The sequence below is a fragment of the Spermophilus citellus genome (genome assembly GCF_964194105.1).
Source record: "Spermophilus citellus genome assembly, chromosome: 1".
Classification (NCBI taxonomy): Eukaryota; Metazoa; Chordata; class Mammalia; order Rodentia; family Sciuridae; genus Spermophilus; species Spermophilus citellus.
The window spans coordinates 157,658,910-157,685,239 of NC_138182.1; the positions used below are offsets into that span (position 1 = coordinate 157,658,910).

General features: G+C 40.3%; 2 protein-coding genes across 6 annotated transcripts in view; one reads left to right on the forward strand and one right to left on the reverse strand.

Annotated features, from left to right (window-relative positions):
• The window catches only part of SIMC1 (SUMO interacting motifs containing 1), an 81,969-nt gene extending 73,101 nt beyond the window's left edge, over nucleotides 1–8,868 (forward strand). The window contains exons 9-10 of the mRNA XM_081293317.1: nucleotides 27–111; nucleotides 7,787–8,868. Coding sequence (XP_081149443.1) covers nucleotides 27–111; nucleotides 7,787–8,037 — 336 coding nt within the window. The 3' untranslated portion in view covers nucleotides 8,038–8,868. The remainder of the gene's footprint in view (nucleotides 1–26; nucleotides 112–7,786) is intronic.
• On the reverse strand, nucleotides 8,670–24,536 carry KIAA1191. 5 transcript variants are annotated; one of them, XM_081293329.1, is made up of 9 exons: nucleotides 24,332–24,536; nucleotides 23,286–23,393; nucleotides 22,963–23,049; nucleotides 19,710–19,888; nucleotides 15,968–16,094; nucleotides 13,862–13,986; nucleotides 10,532–10,638; nucleotides 10,195–10,337; nucleotides 8,670–10,084 (listed from the first exon to the last, which is right to left on the reverse strand). In XM_081293329.1, exons 3-9 carry the CDS (start codon nucleotides 22,988–22,990, stop codon nucleotides 9,876–9,878), a joined length of 918 nt encoding a protein of 305 aa, XP_081149455.1. In that variant the 5' UTR covers nucleotides 22,991–23,049; nucleotides 23,286–23,393; nucleotides 24,332–24,536; the 3' UTR covers nucleotides 8,670–9,875. The 5 variants fall into 5 exon arrangements, with proteins under 5 accessions (XP_081149455.1, XP_081149456.1, XP_081149457.1 ...); XM_081293330.1 differs by lacking the exon at nucleotides 23,286–23,393; XM_081293331.1 differs by lacking the exon at nucleotides 22,963–23,049.
• Nucleotides 24,537–26,330: the final 1,794 nt, after the last annotated feature.

The following is a 26,330-nucleotide window of genomic DNA, read 5'->3' on the forward strand; positions in this document are numbered from 1 at the left end:
TACCAATTGTTTTATTATCTCTGCAGTCAGATAAAACCCAGTGGCAGACTTGGGATGAGCTGGTCGAACATCTGCAGTTTCTGTTGTCCAGTTATCAACATGTTTTAAGAGGTAAGGAGCACTTGTTCACAAAAAGGTATTGTGGGAGGGCTCACAATCAACATGATTATGAATGATAGTTACTCAGAGAATTCTGATTTGTTCACTTAAATAAATATTGTTTTGGGTTGTAACCATAAGGGACATTGAATCACATATCTGGAATTACTACAGTGAAATAGGAAAATTGTATGTTTTTGTTGTGGCTGATAGTCCAGTGGGCTTTCTAGTCATATGGCTGTATAAAGACAGACGTCATCATATCCTGAAAAGTTAATTAGCCTTAACATCTGACTCTGCTGTCTCGTTGCAAGGTCTTTGTTGGGTTGGTTGTTCACTGATTGTCAATACAAGGCAAATACAGAGCAAACCAGTGGCAAGGTGGACCTGTACATCTTGAAAAAGATGCAACATATCCCAATGTTAGCCTATAAAACTTGCTCTTCATAGAAACTCAAGTCACAGATGAGCCAGTGCTTGGCGAGGATCTTGGGAAAGTTAGACCACGTGACACTCAGGAGGTGAATGTTGACAAGGATAATGATGGAATAGCTATTTCAAATGAGAAATATTTTGTTATCCCAAAGATTATAGAGGACCTTGGGAAAATGAAAGAACTGCTGAATTTTATTTTTTTTTTTTTTTTTTTTTTTTGTATAAAAGAAAACTGGAAAGGGAAGAAACCTGACATTTTTCCTGGATGTGTTGGGCTGAAAGGACATATTATCACATATGCAGTGGTCTTACCAAAAATCCATGACCTGGATCTAATCACAAGGAAACATCAGACAAAACCAGATGGAGGGACCTTTTACAGAATAACAATCTGTACTTTTCAAATGTACCAAGGTCTTAAAAAATAAAGAATATGAATAAGAAACTAAATCATATGAATATTACATGCAATACATGATTCTAGACTGGATCAAGTGCTGGGAATCTAGCTCAGTGGTAGAGCGCTTGCCTAGCATACGCCAAAACTTGGGTTTAATCCCTAGCCCCCCCCAAAAAAAAAAAAAAAAAAAAACATTATTTGGACAATTGTAGAAATTTGAAGAGATTAAATAATAGTATTGTATTAAGTTTCTTGTCTCTGAAAATTGTACCAGATTTTGATAATAAATGTCATTGGCTTTAGGGAATCTATACTGAATCACTGTACACAGTATCTACTAATTATTCTCCAACAGTAAGGGAAAGACGCATACATATAAAATTTGCTTAGCTATGATCATGGTTTTTTTTTTTTTTTTTTTGAGAGAATTTTTTAATATTTATTTATTTTTTTTAGTTTTCAGCGGGCACAACATCTTTGTTTGTATGTGGTGCTGAGGATCAAACCTGGGCCGCACACATGCCAGGCAAGCATGCTACCACTTGAGCCACATCCCCAGCCTCTATGATCATGTTAATGTTGACTTTAACACAGTAATGGGCACATGAAAGTAATGAGAACCTTAGACCTTCTCAGGCCCAGAACTGGAAATATAGAAATTGTTTTTTTCCCAAAAAATAGCACTAGATTAAAAACTTCTGGGGACTGGGATTGTAGCTCAGTGGTAGAGTGCTTGCCTAGCACATGTGAGGTACTGGGTTTGATCCTCAGCACCAAATAAATAAATAAATAAAAGTATTTTTTAGATCTTAAAAAACAACAACAACAACAACAGTCTGGGTTTAGATCCCAACTCTAGGATATACCTTAGTGGTAAAGCATCCCTGGGTTCAATCACCAATACCAAAAGAAAAAGATTCTGTCTTTAGCCCTTACTGTGTGTTGGGCAGCTAACTTTATGTCTTGAGACTTTGGTTTCTTTTTCTGTAGAATGGGGATGATACTATGTAACTTGCATTCAAGAGTGTGAGAAAAAATGGTAATTGTTCAGTCATTATATAAGTTGAATCTCAATATGCCTATTTGCCTGGCCAGGGTTAAACTACAAGGATCTTCTCTTGTTTCAGATTCTTAGGACTAAAATTTCAAAGGGTATCTTGTGAAGGCTGAAATATGTAGTTGTATACTTTGTGTGATTTTAACAGTATTGTAGGTGCATATCTTTCTTCGAACAAAGTCCCAAAGGCAAATTCCCTGAATACTTAGCCTCATTGAGGTTTATGTAATTATTTCTTTTGTAACATATTTTGTATGGACCTGGAGAGCAGTATGCCCCAAAATGCTATTTTGCAAATGTTTGAGCAGAGCAGCCTTATTGTGACATAGTTACTGAGTTGTCAGTTGGGCTTGCATTCTTTGGCTAAGGAAATCCATCCCCCACACCCCAGTTTCATTGCCATGTCATTCATTTGAGACTCAGCAAAATTATAAATTGCTATCTGTCATGGAGTTTTCCTAATGCTTATGACTACTCAAAACCTCATATTTTGAAAGTATGAATCCTAGGAACTTAAATAATATCTTTAATACCACTCGGCTGGACAGCTTAGGCTGAGCATCCCACAAAACTCAGTCACCAGTCATCCTGAAGAGAGTCACATACAGGCTTCCTGCAGAGATTCCTGTCCACAGAGGGGAGAAAAGCTGAAGCAGGCCAGATCATTTCAAATTCATACGTTCATCCAAGCAACAGATATGAATGCATTCTCTGTACCTGGCTTACTGGTAAAACCTCAGTAAAGAAGACGACTAACATAGCTCCTGCTCTCACAGAGCTTACTGTCTAGTGGGAAGATTGAAACTAAATAAATAATCACACAAGTAACATTTAAGTACAATTAAGATAAATTAATTGTACTTAAATGTTAAGTAAAGTGCAACTGCACAGAACAGGAAGACTGTATCTATTTTTCGTGGAACCTAAGAAGCCTTCCTAGAGAAGTGATAGCTGTAATGAGAAGTACAGTCATCCCTCAGCATCCTTAAGGGGTTGGTTCCAGGAAACCGCAAGAATACCAAAATCTATGGATGCTCAAGTCCCTTATATAAGTGGTGTAGTATTTACATATATCCTACATGCATCCTCCTATATTTTTTAGGGAATAAGGACAAGAAAGAAAAGTCTACATGTTCAGTACAAGCACACCTTTTTCTGAATATTTTTAGTCCACTAATGGTTAAATCATCAGGTAAGGAAGCTGCAGATATGGAGAGCTGCCTGTACTGGTATTGGCCAAATGGGAATGGTACAGTTTTCCAGAAAGAAGGAAGAGCATGTTTAAGGACTTCAAGGCAAAAAGTTACTTAGCGATTGTAGGGCTGGGCTTTAGTGAGTAAGGGCAGAACAATCCTCGATGTAACTAAAAGGGACAGCATATGAAGGGCCTTCTGAGTCATGCTGAGGAAATTCCATTTAATTTCAAGAGTCAGGAAATGTCAAGGTGGTTTCAGGTAAGGGAATATCATAATCATATCTGTAAATTTCAGTGTTCACTCTGCCTGGTATGTGGCAAATTCTGCCAAAGTGACCCTGGTGTGGGTAGTGCAGTGGGTAAGGCAATAGGTGCAACCGGAATTCTTTGAAGATTGGCTTGATGGCTTGAATATGATTTCCAGGACTGAAAATAGAGAAAAATTTCCATCATTGAAAATGGAGAAAAATCTGCAGGAAAGATAAGAATTCAGTTTGGTGTATTAAGTTAGAAATTCTTAGTGGTGGTGCTGATGATAAAATAATAATAGCTAACTCCACTATAGATCCAGTAACTAATAACAATACTTTCAGCTAAAACAACTTGAGTCAGGAATTATGCTCAACCTATTACATAAATTGCTTCACATAGTAGTGAGCACCCACTGAGGCCTAAAATCCAAGGCCCTGCCAAATAGACCAGAACGGCCAACGTTTCCTCCTCCCCCATGGGCAGTGCTTAGATGGGCATTAATGAGCATTATTCTAATAATAAGCTCCACATTTTTCTTGCTCACATCATTGGTCTTCCCTGTTTCACCCTATTCAGTCAATGTTTCTATCTTTTTCAAAAACCATTGCTAGATTTGTCAGAGTAGCCATGCCTTGTTTAAGAAAATCAAATTCTACCAGAAGGCTGTTATCCTCCTAAGACCATTCTCCACCAGTAGCAAAGTGAGAGAGATCACGTTTCCTTACTTAAAACCCTGCAGTAAACCCCTCTAGATACTCCCCAAGGACAAATCCACATTTATTACATAGCCCAGCCTACCCTCCAATGCCATCTCCTTCCTCCTACTCCCTTCTATGTCCCTGACTTGATCTCTAGTTTTCAAAGCAAGCTTTTTTTCCTGCCTCAGGGCATTTGCACTTGCTCTGCTGTTTACCTGGACTGCACACTCCCTAGAAGTAGACACAGTTACCTCCATCTCATCCTTTCTGGACTCGCCTCAGGAGCCCTTCCTGGCTAGAGTAGACTGCTTACCTTCATTCCATCCCACCCCTCTTATTATTCTTTATCACAGCATCCAATTTATTTCTTTAATTGTACTCATGTCAATCTATAATTATTTTTGTGGGTTTATTCCTTCTCAGGATTCCTGTGACTAGAATGTAAGTACACAGAGCTGGTCTGATTCCACTGTCCCTGCAGTCTAGCCTAGTTTCAGAAACTAGGTTCTCACTGTAAATTTTTGTTGCTTAAATGTTCAAAGGGCCCTATAATTACATCTAAAAGCAACATTGTTTTCTGTTTCCAGATCTTGGACACACTGTAATATATTTATTATACTTCCTTTTCAGACTATAATTAGACTTACTGGTATAAATCTAGACTTTTAAGTGCTTTCTTCTGAAAGTTGATGAGAAACATCAACTTTCTTATTAATTGAAAATGTAACAAAATATACTACTTAAAATGAACTTACTATGCTCTGTGTGGTGGCTCACACCTGAAATCCCAGAACCTCCAGAGGCTGAGGCAGGAGAATCACAAGGTCAAGGCCAGCCTCAGCAACTCAGCCAGGCCCTAAGCAATTTAGCAAGACCCTGTATCAAAACAAAAAGGGTTAGGGATGTAGCTCTGTGATAAAGCACATCTGGATTTAATTCCTAGTACTAAAAAATAATAGTAAGTTTATTCTATTTTCTCAATTTCCAAACACTATTCAGTCCTTTTGGGATTATGCTTACTTATAAAATAAATGAAACTGAGAAAATGATGCTGGAGTTACTTTGGTGCATCTGGGAGTCATGATAAAGTCCTCAGAATTCTTCAGTGCATTTGCTTTATATGTGACCCTGAACTCCTTTGTCTCAATTCCGCATACTTCCAGAACTATTAGAGCTGGCCTGTGGATGTGGAATGAGATACCTTTATAACTTCTTATTTTTCTTAGTATTTTCATTTTCAGGCCTATAGAAAATTTAAAATAATAGTATAATGAACACCCCCTACACCCTTTTTCTTGACTCACCAGCTGTTAACATGTGGCCACAGGTGGCTTAATGATTGCTTAATGATTACACTTTGGCTAGAGAGAACTGAGACAGTTGAAAATAAGTTGTACTATCATATTCCTGCTTAAATCCTTCAGCTTGAATCTCCAAAGATATTCTTCTGCACAACACTCACAATTATCACAAGAAACTGATTCTTGATATGATATTATGGGACATTAGATAATATTCTATGTAGATGATTACTTTGGTTTTGAGTCAGAACCCAGTCAAGTATCAAGCACTGTACTTGTTAGTCGTACTCTTGATCTCCTTCAATCTCTGAAATCACAGAGTTCCCAGCCTTTACTAGTCCTTCATAACAGCCTTTTTTTTTGGGGGGGGGGGGGAGTAGTGGGGGTTGAACCACTGCATGACATTCCCAGCCTTATTTTTTGTTTTGTGTTTTGTTTTGTTTGAGACAGGGCCTCACTGTGTTGCTAAGGCTGTCCTTGAACTTATTATGATCCTCCTGCCTCAGCTTCCTGGTAGCTGTGATTACAGGCATGCATCACAGTGCCCAGCTCAACAGACATTTTTAAAGAGTTGAGGCCAGTTATTTTGTAGAATGTTCAGTAATTGGGATTGTCTTAATATCTTCTTACAATAAGATTCATGTTAAAAATCTATTAGCAAGCCAAGCATGGTGGTGCACACCTGTAATCCTAGCTGCTCAGAAAGCTGGCCCACAAGTTCGAGTCCAGCCTGGGCAATTTAGCAAGACCCTGTCTCAAAAAAAAAAAATTAATAAAAATAGTAAAATCTAAGAAATCTAGCACATGACATCAAAGGCAATGTCATGCAGGGCAATCACATACACACCTATAATCTCAACAGCTCCCAACAGGCAGGATGATCACAAATTCAAGACTAGCCTGGGCAACTTAGTGAGACCTTGTCTCAAAATAGAAAGGGCGAGCTGGGCACAGTAGTACACACCTGTAGTCCCAGCAGCTCAGGAGGCTGAGACAGGATTTCGGGTTCAAAACCAACCTCAGCAATTTAGCAAGGACCTAAACAACTCAGCAAGACCCTCTCTCTAAATAAAATATTTCAAAAAGGGCTGGGATGTGGCTCAGTAGTTAAGCACCCCTGCTTTAATTGCTGGTCCCAAAGATAAAAAGTAATAAATAAAAAGGGCTGGGGACACAGCTCAGTGGTAGAGTGCTTACCTAGCATGTGCAAGACTTGGTTCAATCTTTAGTACCATTAAAAAAAAAAAAAAAAAAGGCAATCTCATTTTGGTCCCAATAGTTGGTTAAGGTAGTATCTATGTCACTTCTCCAATTTCCCTTTGTTATTAGTAGAGGGTGAAACTTTTGAGACTATGAATATCCTGTCAGCCTTTCACTTGGTTTTAGCATCCATTTGTGGTTCTTACTTGACTCATATTAGTAGTTTGAAGAGTGGCAAACTTTCTAGTTCTACTTTCTTCTACATTTCTTAACCTTCTTCTGGAAAAAAAGGGCTCCCTTTAAAAACTTCTACTGTGCACTCAGGACTTTTTTAAAAATTCAGTGTGTTGAAATAATTCATTTTTTGGCATCCTTTTTTCTGATCACATTGTCCAAAATTTGGCCAATAAGAACCTCCTTTAGGTTGCTTTTGACAAGTGTCCATCATCTTTTTATCTTTTATTTATATTATGTGGTGCTGAGGATCAAACCCAGTGCCTCACACGTGCAAGGCAAGCTCTCAACCACTAAGCCACAACCTCACTCCCTCCCCATTAATTTTAAACATTCCCTTTCTCACAGAAGGTGTTCCAGGTTACCTTGCCTTGGTCTCAGAATGTCTTTCTCAAAAAAAAAAATTTTTTTTGATTGCTTTTAGTGGAGAATGTGTATGGAAGCTAGGATTTAAATTATGATTGCTACTAGAGTGTCTGCTTTTAGACCCTGTCAGTAAATTACATGATTTTATAAATTTATTATACATGTTCATACTGACACCTCAATTTCCACTTTAGTATCCCCTCACCACCCAGAGAGGGGACTCCCCACTGTAGGAGAGATCCTGTCTCAAAAATGTCTTGTGTATTAATTTGAAATATCTAAAATATAATTTCATGTAGGCTTATGGTTTAAATCAAAAGGAAAAAGATAAAAAGAATGCAATTTTTTTAATATGTTAAAAAAAAAAAACTTGACGATCAGAGTAAACCAATACAGGACCTTTTGGAAATGGGGTTGCCATAGTAATCTGCATAGCCTTTTGACTTGTCTTCCAGTAACTAGGCAACAGGAATTTACCTAATATTGGACTTCGTTTTTTTATCAGAGATAAATAGCAGTATAGTTTCACTGATTTCTTCCCTCTTGCAGAGCACCTACGGAGTTCAGTGATCGATCGAAAAGACTTAATAATCAAAAGGATTAAGCCCAAGCCCCAACAAGGAGATGACATCACAGTGGTGGATGTGGAGAAGCAGATTGAGGCCTTCCGCAGTCGCTTAATCCAGATGCTGGGGGAGCCTCTGGTCCCTCAACTGCAAGACAAAGTGCACTTGTTGAAGCTTCTGCTCTTCTATGCTGCGGACTTGAACCCTGACACAGAGCCCACTCCGAAGCACTAGAGCAGCCCTAAGGGCCTTCTAAGCACTGAGCACCAAGAATACCTCTTGAACTTGTCTTCTACTTAGAAGCTCCGAAAGTATGAACAGTAGTAAAAATCTCGCAGGACCAAACCTATCTTATTTATCTGTAGGCTGTAGTCACTTTCTGACTCTTTAGCATCTCTCTTTTTTTGATAATCCTATCCTGGCCTATTCTCAAATATGGCTTAAATATACAAGGTGTATATATTTTTTAATAAATTATTTATCTATACTTTTTTTGAAACAGGTAACACTATATGCACTCTGTTTAACATTTCCATTCAAGATGCGAGAGAAGAATCCCTCTGAACAAACTGTATGTCAGTGTTATTCAAGTAACAGAGCCTGTTTCTGGAAAAACATTCGTTTTTCCTAACATTCTCTATTAGACCTTTTATATTGCCTATGAATTTGACTTTGTGGCCAGTCTATTAAGATCTAATGTAACAAACGGGGACGAAGAAACAAAAGGATAGTGTTATAAAACATTTGATGTTAAAAGGATACAATAAAAAGGCAATGGTTTTTCAAAATACCAAGTTTACCATGCTTAGGTTCCATGACTGGGTAGGCAGAATGGCTATTGTTAACAGGACAGAAAGATATCCACATTTGAGAAAGCAGTAAGGATCTTTATTGTCCAAACAAAAGATCATAACAGAGAAGACGCAAATAAATTAGTTGTTCTGACAATTTTAGACTTAAAGGCTTCTCTATAAGAAGGTCAGCTTCTTATGTAAACAAAAATCCTAACCAAAACAAAAACAGCAAGTATCTAAGACAGTGTTCAAGACAAATGTACAAAGTGAGGAGAAATAAAAATGCAGTTTCTAAGATATGTTGCATAAAGATATGAGGCTCATTTTGGTGAAAAATGCTTTTCTTATTTTGAATATATCCATGTCCCCTCCAAAAAGTTAAGCCCTGACCTATACAAAGAAACTGAAATAATTGACACTAATTTCAAATGAATTTCATTTACTCAAAGTTTACCATCCTAGGGCAGGGGGTGGGGTATAGCTCAATAATGGTAGAGCACTTGCCTTGAATGTACAAGGCCCTGGATTCAATCCCCAGCATCACAAAATATATCTCAATTCAATAAACTTAATTTTCTTATTTTAGGAAGTTTAAACCAAATTGGAGTTAAACTAATCTTACTTTAATCTTTAAAGTGCAAGAAAGGATATGCAAGACTAGTGTTTATTCTGTGACATGTAAATGAGAAGCATCCCTCCAACAGCAGCAGCTCAAGAGGTACCAAGAAGCATGAAGAACTGATTACAGGACAAAGCAATCCATTAGACTGACCAAAAAGCAAGGAGACCAGTTTTAGCCTAGAAAATAGGGGTCCCTGCGAAGTGTGGCTGTTAATTGTACCCAGACCTTAAACAGGTCTTAGGTCCCCCTACCTGACATTAGCGGAGTCAAAAAGGCCAAACTTGTCAGCGGACACCTCTACACCATGGTGTGTTTATGCTGATGGTGGTAAAAAGAAGCCTAGGTTTTGGAATAGCATAACCATTTACCTAGTAAGCAATGATCAAACTCCTGGTCTGGGGTAAATGATAAGAAAGGGTAATGAAGTCCTCCCCCCAAAATCACTGCTGAGATTTTTTTTAGTTTGACTCTAAAACACTACAAAACGGTTTCTTCCACACAAGGACAAGCTTTGCACTGATGTTTCTCAGAATTAATTATGTCTCCACCTCTAGCCTCAGTTTTGTTTTAATATACCATTCCTATGTCAGAGCTAAGGTAAAAGGGGAATAAAGGACAAGAAACCCTCTAGCCCAAGTCCCTGGAATAGACACACTCTAGAAGCCAGTGGGTGTGAGCACATTCAAGTCACGCGGTTTGAGATTATGGGTCCGCGGCAGTGGTTTCTTCCCTTCTATCACTGGGACATCCATCTTGGGTGGCTTGAAGGTTGCTGGATCTTCAGCCATTCGGGTGGCCTGGGCACGGATCAGCTCCATGGGAGAGGGCTTCTGGGCGCCTTTGTAGGCCTGGATGGTAAAACCGCCTACAAAAGTAAACCAGAGAATAAATGACTGCAGAACCATAGTCCATGCCCAGAATATAGTACAGCAATATGCCTGCCATGTTGCTTTCTTTTTTGACAGAGGTGCCTACCGGAATCAGACTTCTGAAGGGGTCCTGGACCAAAAAGACTCCATTTATCTGATGAGTTTCTATCCTTATCTCCACTTCCAGGATCCATGGTGCTAGGACTTGGACCAGGTAAGGCTACAGAGGAACCAGAAGAAAACCAGCCTCTGGAAGAGCAAAAACAAAGCATCCTAATACATCCTTTTCCTGCACCTTCAGAAGTCATCTCCCACCAAAAGACCAGGGAACTGTGAATGAGCACTTCTCACTGTGAAAGCACAGACTTAAATCCAGCTTTGAGCACCAGCTTTCCCCAAGCAGAAGCCTGCTGAGGCCTAGAAGGGTCCCAGGAAGGGCTCACCTGGGCCTCTGCTTGGGGGAAGAGTGAGGGCTGCTGCTTGGGGTAGACTGGGCTGACGCAGGCTGCTTCTCTTCCTTTGTTATCTCTCCACTCTGCAGCTTTAGTTTCTGTCCAGATGGGTAAGAAGAAAGGTTTTGTCAAAATTGAGTACAAACCAAAATAGCCATAAAATAGTTGTCTGAGCATAAACCATTTGTTTTATGTTAACTTAAGGCCCAAGAAAAACACTTATGGCATAGGCAAAATGATTTTGTTTTTGCCATACTGAATGAAATTCCATCTTTCCATGCACTCATTCTATAACAGATCTCAAACATCCCTGTACTGAAAGCTTTTTCAGGAAAGTAATCTTCCCACATGCACCCAACCAGTAAGTGGGAGAGCCAACATCCAGCTGTATTCTTGGCCTTATAAACAGCACCTTGAGCTCTTCTCTCTCTACATTTCCTACCACATACAGCCCCTAAGCATTCTGACTCTCAAAAACAAGCATCAGGTTTGCTGTTCTTTAACTAAATGCTTCCTCTGAGGATCCTACCCCATTCTCCTTCCTCTCCCATCAACAGCTACTTTAGGTTCCCTCAGCACTGTAAATGTATCTCCAGCAGACTAGCAGTCTAGTGGGTGGGGATAAATCTACTTCATACTTCTAGAATTCTAAGTCAAGGCTCCCATAGTGCCTGTCCTCCAAGCACAGTATGCCACTGCTCCATCGAAGGTACATTCTAAACAAATGATCACTCTTCAGTTTTCTCAACAAATCAATTTGTTTAAATCAACAAATAATTATAAGATGATGCTAGTTAAATCTAACATTTCAGCCATCCTCATGTTCTATTCCTACAGCCAGGATGCAGAAAATGGGCCAAACAAAGCCAATTCTACGATCACATGAGTGAATTGCTCAGATAAAGGTACTCAAGTATTAAAAACTGACAGTGTACCTCTCTGAAAGTATCTTTCTTGCCTAAAAGCTTAAATTGGCCACCAGCCCATTACTGATCCCCCCATATCACTGCTTTTTAAACAGGCTACAAAAGAGTCATCTGTAATACTCATACAATGCAACCAGTCTACAGAGTCTCATATCCCTTCCCACAGGCCCCCAGATGCACATTATTCCCCCTTCCATATACTGTACATCATGATCCTTCCCTCCTTTTGTTCTCTCCTATGCCCAAAAGCCATGTTTTAGTCAGCTTTTTTGCTGCTGTGACCAAAAGACCTGACAAGAACAATTAGAGGATGAAAAGTCTATTTGGGGGACTTATGAGTTCAGAGGTTTTAGTCCAGATAGCCAGCTCCATTCCTCAGGGCTTGATAAGGGAGAATATCATGGAAGAATGTGGCAGAAGGAAGTGGCTCACAAGATGATCAGAAAGCAGAGGCTCCACCTGCCAGATACAAAATATACCCCAAAGGCACGCCCCCCAATGCCAACCTCAAGCCACACCCTACCCAACTTCAGCTACCACCCAGTTAATCCCCACCACAGGATTAATTCACTGATTAGGTTAAAGAGCTTATAGCCCAGTCATTTCACTTCTGAATGTTCTTCCATTGTCTCTCATGTGAGCTTCTGGGGAATACTTATTATCTAATCTTTATCACTTCCTACTCAGAACCTTTTTTTTTTTTTTTTTTTTTGGTACCGGGGATTGTAAACCCAGGGGCGCTTAAAACACTGAGCCACATCCCCAACCTACCCATCCCATTTTTATTTGTTTATTTTTGGACTAGGAATTGAGCTCAGGGGTGCTTTACCTCTGAACTACATCCTCAGCCCTTTTTAATTTTTCACTTCCAGTCTTGCTAGGTTGCTAATGGCTTAAGTTGCTAAGGCTTGCCTCGAACCTGCAATCCATCAGCCTCCTGCCCTCCTTTATTTGAGATAGGGTCTCACTAAATTACTGAGGATGGCTTTCAACTTGCAATCCTCCTGCCTCAGCCTCCAAGTCACTGAGATTACAGGTGTGCACCACTGCGCCCAGCTCAGAACTCTTTAAAATAAAACTTGCAGCATGATCACCCTTGCCTACAGAAAACAGTCCAGTTTCTTAGCTGTATTTGTGTCCTTTGAGTCACCTCTGCCTTTTTCCTTCAGAGGAGAATCTAATCCCCTTCGAGTGGCAGATTCTCAGACTACTTTGTGGAGGGGTTGAGAAGGATATAGGGAATTGGGAGACGCTGATTTCATAATGTGGCTAAATATATGCCCTTGGACGCCATTCTCTCCATTTAAAAAATATAGAAAACAGTATGTACCTCAAGGCATTAATATGAAGATTAAGTGAATTTATGAGGGCCTAAATCATAAAGCACCATTCATATAAAGTGGTACTCAAAGTCAGTTGAAACATTTTTATTCTTTAAAATGTTTAAACTGGGCATAGTGGCACACTCCTGTAATCCCATCAATTTGGAGGCTGAGGAAGAAGGATTACCAAGTTTGAGGCCAACCTCAGCAACTTAGCCAGACCCCATCCCAAAATTTTAAAAAAAGGACTGGGAATGTGGCTCAGCGGCTAAATACTCCTGGGTTCAATCCCTAGTACCAATAATATAAATATATTCATGAGGCTGGAGTGGTGGCTTAGCAGTAGAACGCTCACCTAGCAAATGTGAGGGACTGGGTTCCATCCTCAACACTACATAAAAATAAATAAATAGAATAAAATTGTGTCCAACTACAACTAAAAAAATTTTTTAAATATATATATATATACATACACACACACACACACACACACACACATATATTCAAAGCCAGCCTCAGCAATTAGGCAAGGCACTCAGCAACTTAGCAAGACCCTGTCTCTAAATAAAATTTTAAAAGGGCTGGGGATGTGGCTAAGTAGTTAAATGCCCCTGGGTTCAATACCTGGTACCAAAATAAATAAATAAATAAATTCAGAGCATGATGCTGTTTTCCAGCTAAACTTAAGTCTATTGAGACTGCCCAATTCCCCCTCCCTCAGTCAATCCCTGGCAGAAAAATAATCCACATTTGCCTTTCAGTTCAGAGTACCCACGTATCAAGTATGCGAGATGACACTCATTTGATCCTTCTAGCCAGAAATAAACAAAACAGAGAACCCTCAATTTATAGATGAGAAAACAGAAGCCACAAGGCCAAACACTCCTGAGCCTTCATCCAGGAGTGCCACCACAGATGGGACTTACCAGTTCTAAATTCCTTTACCCAGTTCTCTTTCCACCACTTTCCACAGCCACCAGCTAGCTGAGCTAGTAACTTCTAAACACAGTCATATGTCAAGCCATGAAAGATAAAGGCTTTGTTTTTTGAAAGTTCCAAAGAAACAAGCTTACGTGGAGTGCTTCTGCTACTCGGAGGTACTTGGTTTCCTCGGTGGTAAGGCCCTTGTGGGGTGTGTAGCCAGCATCTCTCAGTCCTGCCTGTTGTTCAAAACGTTGAATGCTCTCCTGCGTCTGTTCTGAGAAAAGAGAAGCAGACCATCAAGCCCATTACACAACCCATCACAAACCAACAAGAGACAACACTGACCACCCAAGGAGGAGGATTCCCCAGGTAGGCATTGCAAGTGGGAATTCTGAACCTCCCACAAAAGTTCCCTTCCCTCACACTAAGCTAAAGAAGAGATTATTCCTAAAAGGACAGCTAAAGAACTTACCTTGCTCTTACTTGTACACATAACAACCTCTTTATGTTTAGAAATGCTGCTTGGAGATGGCAGCTGACATCTAGACACAGTAAAAAAATTCTCCAAACACAAAGTTTTCTAAGAGAAACTCACCCCCTCTTCAACCATACAAAGACCTTTGCCAAAAGAAAAAGGTCATATTCAAGCCCACTGGCATCGAGGACCAACCTGATTCAAACCACAGACAACCTGCCTTGAAATAGCAGATCTACTGAATCACAAGTTTCTTCTTTGTAAGATGGCCTGTTTACCATGCCTTGTGCAGGGAGCCCTCAACATTCTTTCAGTCTGACCTATGATTTCACAAGTCAGTCATGGGTTGGGGTTGTGGATCAGTGGTAGAGCGCTTGCCTAGCATGTGTGAGCACTGGGTTCGATTCTCAGCACCATATACAGATAAATAAAATAAAGGTCCAATGACAACTAAAAAAATATTTTTAAAAAAAGTCTATTCCACTTTGGAATGAAAGATGGCTGAATTTTTGCTTAATCCGTACACAAGTTACCTATATACTCCTACATATAAGAATTTGGCAACTGTGAATCCAAGAGTCTAGATGCACTTTCTGACTTAGTCATTCCTCTCCTAAAGAAGTACTTCCATCACTAATAGAAGAAAAAAAAAAATTAAAGACTATAGCAACATCAAAAGTACCTGGCAGTATTATTGGAGGGGGGAAAAAAAGAATGGTATGTCTACTATATCTGCACTTACATAAAATATCCATTTTTTGGTAAATATGCCAAATAAATACAAGTGACATTAGTATACTAAAGTGTCAATAGTCTGCATGTTGGTAAACTGCATTTTTTTAATAAAGAAGTTGCTCTATACTAAAAAAACAATAGCTAAGCTTTCTAACACCACTACAATATATATAGCCTGAAGCTTGCAAAATGCAAGCAGCAGTTGCTGATTCAAGTGATACATTTATGAGTGAAGAGAAGAAAACCAAAGTGAGAGTTTGAACTTTGGGTTCGTGGATGAACTCTCCAGGAAATGATCAAGACAAACTTATGGAGAAACAAGGGCTTCAAAAATGAACCACCCAAGCAAGAACCTCTACGTACCTTACCACTGATAGAGGCATTACTGTTGACAAGCAGAGCTATGTATCTAATAATTAACTTTCCAGAGCAACTAGAACAGCCCTCCCAAACAAACTTTAGTTAACTTGTAAGATATTTTTTAAAATGCAAGCTTCCTATGGCAGGTCTCACTAGGACCACCAATCACACATTCTTAAAGACTAAATATCTTTGAGGCACCACACCTGGTCCTTCTCTTCCTGGGAAATCAACTTTGAGCTGTTCAATTAAAAAGAAAAAATAAAAATGCAAGAAAATAGAAAAATGCTTCCTTATACTGCTTCTCCAGCAGAGCTTAGGACAGTAACAGCAGCGGCCCCAAAGCACTGAACCATTTAATCCTCACTTCAACCTGCCAGCTAGATTCACCATTTTACAAAACAGTCTCTATAGTTAAGTAACTTGCCCAAGATCACAACGACCAACATGAGAAATGAGAATATATCAACAAAACAACAGAAATGCACCTAAATCAACTGAGATGTTTAATGTTTGTCAAATCTTCCAACAAAATGAAGCTTCAACACTGGGATTCAGCAGCCAAAATATATTTGGACATGCTGAGACAGGCCTGTCTACAGAATCATCTGCAGCTGCTTTGTAAGAGGCTGACACTCTTCCCCACCCCTGCTTCACTCTACTCTTGAGAATAAAGGGTGCTTACTTGTGATCAGAGAATTCATGATGACATGGGTAGCTTTGGCCTTCACCACCGGGACTTTGTCCGTACTGTCAGTGACCGTTGACAGGGTCATGGCAGGGTGGGATACACTGGCCTCTCCTTCCTCCTCCTGTTCAAGAGAGGTAAGGATGCACTTAAGCAGGGCAGGGGAGTCACACACCTAAACTTACTCCTTTAGGAAGAAGTTACTTAAGTATCTTAAATCTGATAAGTGAAGAAATTCCTAAAAGGAAAACCAGAATTTGAAGTTCTGAGGTCTACTACCTTTCCCGCCTATGTCTGTCCAATATACTTTAGTACTATGCCAATAAGAAAGCAGAAGAAAAAGGGTCTGGGGATATAGCTCGGGGGTAGCATGCTTGCCTAGCATATACATCATGTGCAAGGACTGGGTTTGATCCCCCAGTACAAAAAAAAAAAAGAAAGAAAGAAAGAAAATCTGTACTGTTACAAGTACTGAACAAGTACCAAATACCAAGCACTAATTAATTAAGCACTAATTAATCTAGCACTAGGCTAGATTAATCAGAGCATTTGCTAAGTAGCTCATAAGCTTTGTGGAACATCAGAACCGCCTGCAGAGATTCTTTAAACACACTGCTGAACTCACCCAAGGGTTTCTGATTCAGTAAGTTGAGGGCAGGACTCCAGAACTTAAGTGTAGGGTTCAGGGTATAGCTCGATGGTAGAGCTCTTGCCTAGCATGTGTGAGGCCCTGGGTTCAATCTCTAGCATCACCAAAATAAACAAATAAATAACTTATATTTCTAACAAATTTCCATGTGATGCCAAGATTTGTTTGAGGACCAGTGTTCTAAAGGTTCAAATAATGGTCTTTAAAAACTAATAAAAATCAGGCCAGACACAGAGATGCCACCTGTAATCCCAGCAACTAGGGAGACTGAGACAGAAAGATTACAAGCTCAAGACCAGCCTCAGTAACTTAGCGAGGCTCTAAGCAACTTATTAAGACTTTGTCTCTTGGGCTGGGATGTGGCTCAATCGGTAGCGCGCTCGCGTGCGGCCCGGGTTCGATCCTCAGCACCACATACAAACAAAGATGTTGTGTCCGCCGAAAACTAAAATAAATAAATACTTTAAAAAAAAAATACTTTGTCTCAAAATAAAAAATAAAGGGGCAGGGGATGTAGCTCAGTGGTAAAGCACCGCCCAGTATCAAAGAACAAAACTTGGGGCTGGGTTGTGGCTCAGTGACAGAGCACTTACCTAGTACATGTAAGGCACTGGGTTTAATCCTCAGCAACACATAAAAAAATAAATAAATAAAAAAGGTATTGTGTCCATCTACAACTAAAAAATATTTGGGGGAAAAAAAAAACTAACAAGGGCTGGGGTTGTGGCTCAGTGGTAGAGCGCTTGCCTTGAATGTGTGAGGCACTGGGTTCAATTCTCAGCACCACATAGAAATAAACAAAATAAAGTCCATTGACAACTAAAAAAAATTTTAAAAAATAAAAACCCTATATAGCTTCTACTCTAATGTGTAAGAGCATCCACCTTTTATAATCTAAACATGTGACACCATGCCGAGTCCTAGTAAGGAAAAGAGAACTAGGTTTATTCTTTGTTCTCTGCTTCTCCAAAGGAACTGAAAAAAAGAGATGGCTCAACAGGAGGGCTGCAGAAGAAAGTACTCAAATACTGTATCACTATTACAAAACAGGATTTATACTTATTAGCTATGATCTTATTAGAGTAAAACTTGAACCTGTTTTCTTATTTGGAAGATGGATGACTCCTAATATGTAGATAATTGGGCAGATAAAGAATGCGTGTAATGAGCAGTTGTTTCAAATCGCCAGCTGTCCCAGCTGTGGCACAACTGAACACTAGAAGCCCATTCTGTGTCTTGTGAAGCAGCCTTTACTAATGAAAATGGTGTGCTGCTCTCAACGGCACTCCCAACCCTGCTTATCTTCTACCCTAGTCCCTGGAGTCTACTATTTCGGCATCATCCGAAGGCTGCCAGGGTCCCCTTCTCCTAGTACCTCCACTACTTTTTACATAGAACATTCCCTCCTAAACAACCAATTCAGTCAAATTCCACTAGATAATTGATACAAGTAGTTTTCCCCTGAGGTATAGAGAGGTTTTCTTAGAAAGGAGCTCCCCATTATGAAATGGAAGAAGAAAAACAAACACAGCTTATTAGAAAGAAAGCATCAAATATGGCTGAACCAAGTGAAAGGCTGGAAGCCAGTAGTCATATAGCTACCATGTGCCAAGCCTCTAAATCCTTTTTTATTTAATCCCCATATTTCCTCTATGACAAAGTATTTCCATCTCTTAGATGGAAAACTGTGGTTTGGGGTAAAGTTGTGTGCACAGGTCTGTTTAAGCTGTATATTTCCTATCAGGCCCAGGCGATCAGATGGCTCACAATTTGATGAAACTAGCTGTAGCTATATGACCTTATCTGAGAATCTGGCAGGCCTAGTTTTTTCAAGAAACAATATAACCTTTCCTATATTCTTGGTGTTGGCGAATCAGAGGTGAGAAGCCAGGAAGCATAAGCTTCAGAAGCACAATTGCAACAAGCACACAAAAACCTATGAGACCCAACTGCACAGAAGGGCTGTGACAGCAGAACAAGCTGCCTTAGGAAGAAAGGAGCTCTACAGCAATAGAAAAGGCACCTGAGGCAGGAGGAAGAGCACAAAGAAAAATACAGCGTATGTTCAAGAAAGCCAATTTTCCTCCAATTACAGTATACATAATTTGGGGGAATCTACTTTACACCAAGCCTGCTGCTAAATACTGAAGATGGAATAAAAGTTGTGTCTCTTTAATCCAAAAATATGAATTCCCAAATGCTCCAAAAATCTGAAATTTTTAGAGCACTGACATGATGCCACAACTGGAAAGTTCCACACCATGAAACTTTGTTTCTATTATAATATATATATATATAAATAAAATTACCTTCAGCCTATATGGACAGGTATATATGAAACATAATTTGTGTGTTTAGATTTGGGTCCCATCTCCAAAGTATTTCATTGCATGTACGCAAATATTCCAAAATTCAAAAAATGTGATGTGAAATCTGAAACACTTCTGTTCCCAAGCATTTGGAATAAGATGCACTCAACCCATACAAACTCAGATATGGACCCTGGCCTCAAAAAGCTAATGGAGGGTGACAAAACAATACAGATATTATGATAGGGATCATGGTACACTGAAGAGTTCAAAGGGAAAGGTAACAATCTTATCAGGAGGAAGGAGATATCAAAAAAATATTATAAAAGAGATGTTTATGCAAAGACCTAAAGGATACTATTTTTTTAGGCAAATGGAGTATGGGGGATATGAGAACAGGATGGAGATGCTAAACATCTAAGCTATAGGAACATGTGAAGCAAAGACTCAGAAGCATAAAATACCCAATTAAGTGCAAGAAATCTCAGATAACATGCATGATTGGGTCACTGGGTAGGGAAGTTGGGAAGAGGCATGTGTGAGTCTGGATTTTTAATGGGGGAAGGGGGTTACAGAAGAGTCTCAGGTAGATGACACAACCTTCTACTTTTAAGTTAAAAAAATAAAAAGATACATCAACTCCAGCTAAGGCATAGAAAACACACAAGGAATAATGGCTGCCCAATTCTATGGGTACAAGAAGTCACTGGAAGGCTTCTGGAATAGAGGGAGAAAAACAAAGAGTTTAGGTTTGCCAGAAGCAGTCAGCAGGGTCAGGTACCTTGGCAAGGTGCTGATACTTGCGCTCTGGAATCACTGGCTTCCAGGGGATGCTGCCCATGTCCGATGGAGGAGGAGTCATGGGTGCAGGGTCCTCAAGGGCATCATCATAGCTGAATGCCCTACGGCACATCCCGATGGGCAGGGACATCTTGCCTAGGGGCCCACTAGGCCCAAGAGCTAAGAACAGAGATACCAGTCAAGATGGGTTTAACAACTTAGCATACTAGCAGCTTTAAATTAACCTATAGGAAGGAAAGCTCTGAAACTTTTCGTTTTTCTCTTTTTTATGAGGGTGTGGGGGATATACTGGGTGTTAAACACAGAGCCTCACCTAATGTAGGCAAACACTCTACCACTAAGTACATTCCAGGCGTTGTTTTTTTTATTGCAAGAGTCTCAGTAAGTTGCCGAGGCTGGCCTCAAATCTCTGATCCTCCTGCCTTAATCTCCCAAATAGCATGTGTCACCACACCCAGCTTCTGAAACACTCTTATTTTGGGACAGAACAAGAATACCTTGTTCTGGAATAATAATACATTTAAGGAAAGGTAACAGAACTAATTTCTTCCTTCATTCCTGACACTTTGGATTCTCCACTAATGCACTCTGTAACCCTAATCCATTTTTATAAATAACCCTAATCCATTTTTATATCATAAGGAACTTGAAAATCAATTTAAATTTACTGCGGCAATGTCACAACTTCAAAGCAAAGTTTAGAATTAAAACTGAATTAAACTATCTTACTTCAAAGTTTGCTTTCTTTATGCACAGAGGCCACCCTCACTGCAATGCTAAAGGCTCTCAACTCACGCAAGACTGAGGACATAAAAGACCTAGGATATTAAGTTCTTGTTCTTATTTTATTGATGAGGAAACTATGCCCTAGAGATGAAGTTATTCATCCAAGTTCATACAGGAAATGGCTAGCTGGGCCTGACCAAGGTCTGACTGTAAACTCTCTGTCTTCCCTATCTTACCAAAAAAAAAAAAAAAAATAGCATTGCAAGAAATACTCAAACAGTATGTTGTTTGGCATCATCTCTAGTTTCAAACGTCTGTATGATTTAAACAGCAGCATCACAGAAACTGCTGACAATCACTCTTCCAAAACACTGCCAGCTGATCCTGCCATTCCTGTTCCCTGGAACTGACTGCTGAATGTACTATGACACAGGTGACCCACTCCAAAGGCACTCTCAGCTGTGCCAGACCAGGGAGCAAGGTTCATTTCATTTGGTTTGCTAATCCTTTCATATCGGAACTAAAGTCCAGAACCTGCCTTCAAGGTGACATTTTCCTGTGGCTAAAATTACATAACCACAAACTCTAAGACATCAACCTGCCTGGGTATAAGTTCTAAACCACCAAAAGTGGCTTAACTTAAACAACAAAGAGATCAAGCAGCTACCATTTTATTACTAACAATAATAATTACTAAAGCCAGGCACTGTGGCACATGCTTATAATCCCAGCAACTTGGGAAACTAAGGCAACAGAATCTCAAACTCAAGAACAGCCACAGCAACTTGGTGAGACCCTATCTCAAAATAAAAAATAAAAAGGGGTGGGAATATAGTTCAGTGGTACAGCATCCCCACATTCAATCCCCAGTACTGAAATAATAATTCCACAGGATTTAATAAATCCAAGAAGATTATTAATTGCCAGGGGCTGGGGAGAAGAGGCAATGAGGTATGACACTAATGGGTATAAGGTTTCTTTTGGGGGTAATGAAAACGTTCTACATTAGAATAATGCTGATCATCATACAATCTTGTGAGTATACTAAAAACCATTAAACTGATCATTTTAAGTGGGTGAATTTTATGGCATTTACATTGTCTCAAACACACAAGCAAATAATTATTAGGCATTCACATCCCTCATCTTATCTAACCCTCATTCTTCCCATTTTCCAGCTCAGGAAACTGAGGCCCAGAGCTTAGGCTTGCCCAACATCACCCAGCTACAAGTGTGAAAGAGATCTAAACCAGGGCTCACACTCTAGACCCAACATGCCATGCTCCCCACACTAAAAAACATTAGCCTAATTAGTGCAACAGTATAGCTCGGGATGCTGACAGGAGTTGATGATAACTGCAGCAACAATGAAAGACTAACATACAAGCAGATGATGCTAAGAGACTAAAGACAGATCTAGATTAGGGGACATATGGGAAACTTTTATTAAGTCAACTGATTTGGGAGCAATTTCAAAAAATCTGTAAGAGTAGCCTACCAGTAGCCTTTATAAAAATAATGATGAAGTCAGATAAAACTTCTAGGAAATATATTCCCCTAAAAAGAGACAAGAAATTTTTCTGGACAGTAAATGTATATTTAGCACCAACTTTTCTTTCCTTTTAACAGGCAAAGTACAGATTTATTGAAGGTAAATGTGGAAGGAGCACCCCGCAAGATAGAGCTGAGTGGGCTGAGCAAGAGCAGGAGGCTCAAGGACAGCACCAACTTTTAATTCATATTTTCAAAAATGATATTTAGTCTTCTTAACAATCCTGAAAGATAGACATCACTATTTATATACTTATTTGAGAATGAGAAATTGAGTAATTCAGATTTAATTAAAAATCACCTTCTCTTCTAATACAGCAGTAAAGAAGGAATTAGTCACTTCAATAACCCAGAAATCACTGCCCTACTCAGATGCAGAACACATTAAAAGGTGCTGCAAGCTGGGAATGGTGGTGCACATCTGTAATCCCAGTGACTAGGAAGGCTAAGGCAGGAGGATCGAAAGTTCAAGCCAGCCTCAGCAACTTAATGAGACCCTGTCTCAAAATTTTAAAAAGATGGGGATGTGGCTCAGTGGTTAAGTGTTCCTGGGTTCAACCCCTAGAACAAAAAAAAAAACAAAAAAAGTGCTCTGCAAACATTTTCACAAATAAGCTCAACTCACCATTAAACCAGGCTAGTAGTGTCTTTTTGTTCAGTTCTCCATTCTGTCCCCAACCCTCATCCCAAAAAAGAGGATGAGTTTAATCACTCTGGTACATTCTATAATACAAAAACTACACAACTGTATTTCATACAAAGTAACATATCTGACATACCTTAAGTTTGGTTTGGGGAGCATACCATGGTCAATAAGGTAATATCTAAATTACATCAATCTATTAAGTCTAAATGATTGACTGATGGCAGAAAGTAACCATTAATACATGGTTCAGATTAAACTGTCTAGCTGAAAACATTAAGGGCAAAACATAACCAAAAAGAATTATGTTTACCAGGTACTTCTGGTTGTCTTGAAGCCATTGATAGACTGGGATCCAGGTGTTTTTTCAATTTATAATTCGGAGCTGAGTCCCTGCCACCTAATAAAAATAACAAAGGGCATTTTCCCATATTGAACACCAAAGAACCCTTCCTTCCAAATGCAGTTCTTCTGATAGGTACAGAGACTTACTGCTGCTAACAAGGTTGAAACACACATACAAAAGGCAATAGGTGACAAACATGCCAATGGGAAGAGAAAAAGAATAATATCAAAGGGTGATCTCATCATCTGTGAGATGACAAAACTAAGACAATAGGTGAAAAAGACACCTACCACAGTGAAATGATGTCACCACTACGCTGACAGACAGGTATTAATGAGGAACATTGTCCAGGTGCTGCAAATTAGCAAAGCTTCCCAGGAAGAGTCCATCCAGAGATTCTAATAACAACAAACAGCCAGCATTGATACTTTTCCATACATTCACTTATTCCTCATTAGGGCCTTGCAAGAGTAATTCTATTCATTTTCATTCTGACTCACAGTAAGGGGCTAGGTACCATAGTAGGTAAATTCACTCTTTATTACTAACACCAACTAATACTTACAGCGTTTTATACAAATTTTGCTTTTAAACCTTGCAGCCACCATGCAAAGCAGTTATTACTTATCAAATTTTTGTCCAAGGTGACAGACAAGTGACCCCTCTGCAAGGCAGCCAGTTTCAACCCCATTTTACAGGGGAATTAAGACAAGGGCCTGAAAAAGTCAAGTTATATGCTTTTCCACTTGCTACTGTGTCCCTGAAACCGGATAGAGTTGAGAGAGCAAACCAGTTGGTTCTTCACTAAACAGCACCACAAAACCCAAAGTTCAACCATCTTCCCGGTCGACAGAGCATTCCCGACCCAGAAACACTCCCTTCCCCTTTCTCCGCTCCCCTGTCCCACCGCTACCGCCCTTCACGCCTCTCCTGGACGAGATACAAGACAAAGCCACCAGGATTTGAAAGGCCTAGACTGACCAACCGCCTTTCCCACCAAACGAGGTTAAGATTAAAGAGATTAGGGCAGAATCTGACGCTCAGGGTAGGGCAAGGCAGGGGACTGGGAGATGTTGGCGAGCCGTCGGGCGAAGCGAGGCGGGAGGGGATCCGGGACAGGGTGGGTCCGCCAGGAGAGAAGCTCAGTGTCGGGCTCCACAGGCTCTGCCAGAGAAGCCCCATTAGAGAGGCCGTGGACGACTAGAAGGCAGAAACACGGGCGGTCCCGCAGAGTCCAGAGCCGGGTAAACTGGGAAGCACGGTGAGGCCGGAAGCGCGCCCCTCCCGAGGGCTAGAAGACACCTCCAAGGAGCCCCGAGGCCCGCTATTTGATCACCTGTTATCCCGCTGTGTCCAAGCTGCCTGTGTCCCCAACTCCGGCACTAAAGAGGATCCGAAGACCCACTTCTCTCAAGAGATTGTGGCGCAGTCCAGACCCAAGCCATCTTGAGAGCGGCGGCAAATTCGACTGCTCGCACCACCGACTAGAGAGCACAATCGGCCGTGCGAACCAGCAGCCTGATGTTGAAGCCTTCTGAACCCGCGGCAGTTCACGCGAGATTTGACCCGGGGCGCTCAAGCTATATGGGAGTTGTAGTCCAGGATGCGGAGGCCCCAACCAAGTCCTTAGAAGCCCTGCAGGATAGGAGCCACTGGTCCTAAAGTGAAATCCACCCACTTCCAAGGAGAAGTCATGCTTACCCACCACTTCTCAGCGCCTGTTCAGTGCCTGGGTCCAAGAAAGGCTAAAGGAGAATGGAGACAGTATAGTAAAAACACTCTCAAATCCAAGCCCACAAGACTCAGAAAGGGCTGCCAAGTACCAGCTCTTTTCATCCTGTTTTGTTTTTTGGAGTTTTTTTGTTTTGTTTGTTTTGTTTTGTTTTCCATACACAGGTGAAGCTGAGGTTGGAAGAGATGAGAAGTCACCTCAATTATTAAGTGAGCATATGCTTTTCCAAAAACAGTTATGTTCCTCACCGGATTTCCAGCTATGGGGTCCTTTCTCTTCAGAGAAGTCTGTGTATCTCTCTCACCTTTGCAATAAACCTACTTCTTGCTTGCTTTAAAAAACAAAACAAAACATTTATGTTAGAATTATAAAGGAAGGTCAGGTGGTTCTAATATTGTTTGTCTTTTACCCTAACTAAACTTAGAGGTATTTGCTTAGATGTAGCTTCCTGTAAGAGGACATCTCTTTCCCTGAAGGTTACAGATAGGACAAAGAAACAAAGTAAAGGAAGTGAAATAAATTGAAAAAATCTTCCCAAACTCTATCCGAGGTCCAAAGCTCGCCATCAAAGCTCATCTGTTAGCTGGGTGGGGTGGTGCTCACCTGTAATCACTGCAACTGGGGAGGCTGAGATAGGAAAATTGAAAGTTTGAGGTCAGCCTCAGCAGCTTAGCGAGGCCTTAAGCAACTCAGCTAGACCCTATCTCAAAAAATAAAAAGGGTCGATGGTGTAGTTGAGTGTAAAGCACCACTGGGTTCAATCTCCAGTACCGAAAAGAAAAAAAGTCATCTCATAAAGGCAATGGGGGATGGGAGGGAGCAACTCTTACATTAAAGATTTCAGCATTTGACCTTTGGCAGGCATCTGACAGGACCAACAAGCTTTATTCACTCCCCCAACACACACACACACACACACACAATCAGGGATTGAATCCAAAGGCACTTAACCACTGAGCCAAATCCCCAGCCTTTTTTATTTTTCATTTTGAGACAGGGTCTGCTAGTTGGTTTATAGCCACACTCAGTTGCTGAGGCTGGCTTTGAACTTGTGATCCTGCCGCACTGCTGGGATTATGGCCTGAGCCACCTAACTTTAAATTTGATTACCAGACTAGAGCACTTATGTGCACCAGAAATTAAGGTCTTCTATAACTGTGTAATTTAGCTTGTGAATATCACAATTACACTGCATTATGGTTTTTTGGGGGGGGGTGCTAAAAGTGTTAATATGGAACTTTTAAATACACCATATATTTTTAACCTCTCTGATAGCAAAGTTGACACCTTACCATTCTCCACCACACATCACATCTCATAGTCAGAAAGGAAAACACAGCTTCCACCGACCACTCACCACTCACCCACATCTCCCAGTCCCCTGCCTTGCCCTACCCTCAGGGTCAGATTCTGCCCTAATCTCTTTAATCTTAACCTTGTTTGGTGGGAAAGGTGATTGGTCAGACTAGGCCTTTCAAATCCTGGTGGCTTTGTCTTGTATCTCCTCAAGGAGAGGTGTGAAGGGCCATAGCAATAGGACAAAGCATGTCAGAGTCTCCTCAATTCTTATGGACAAATACATGAAAACTTAAGCCTTTCAGGG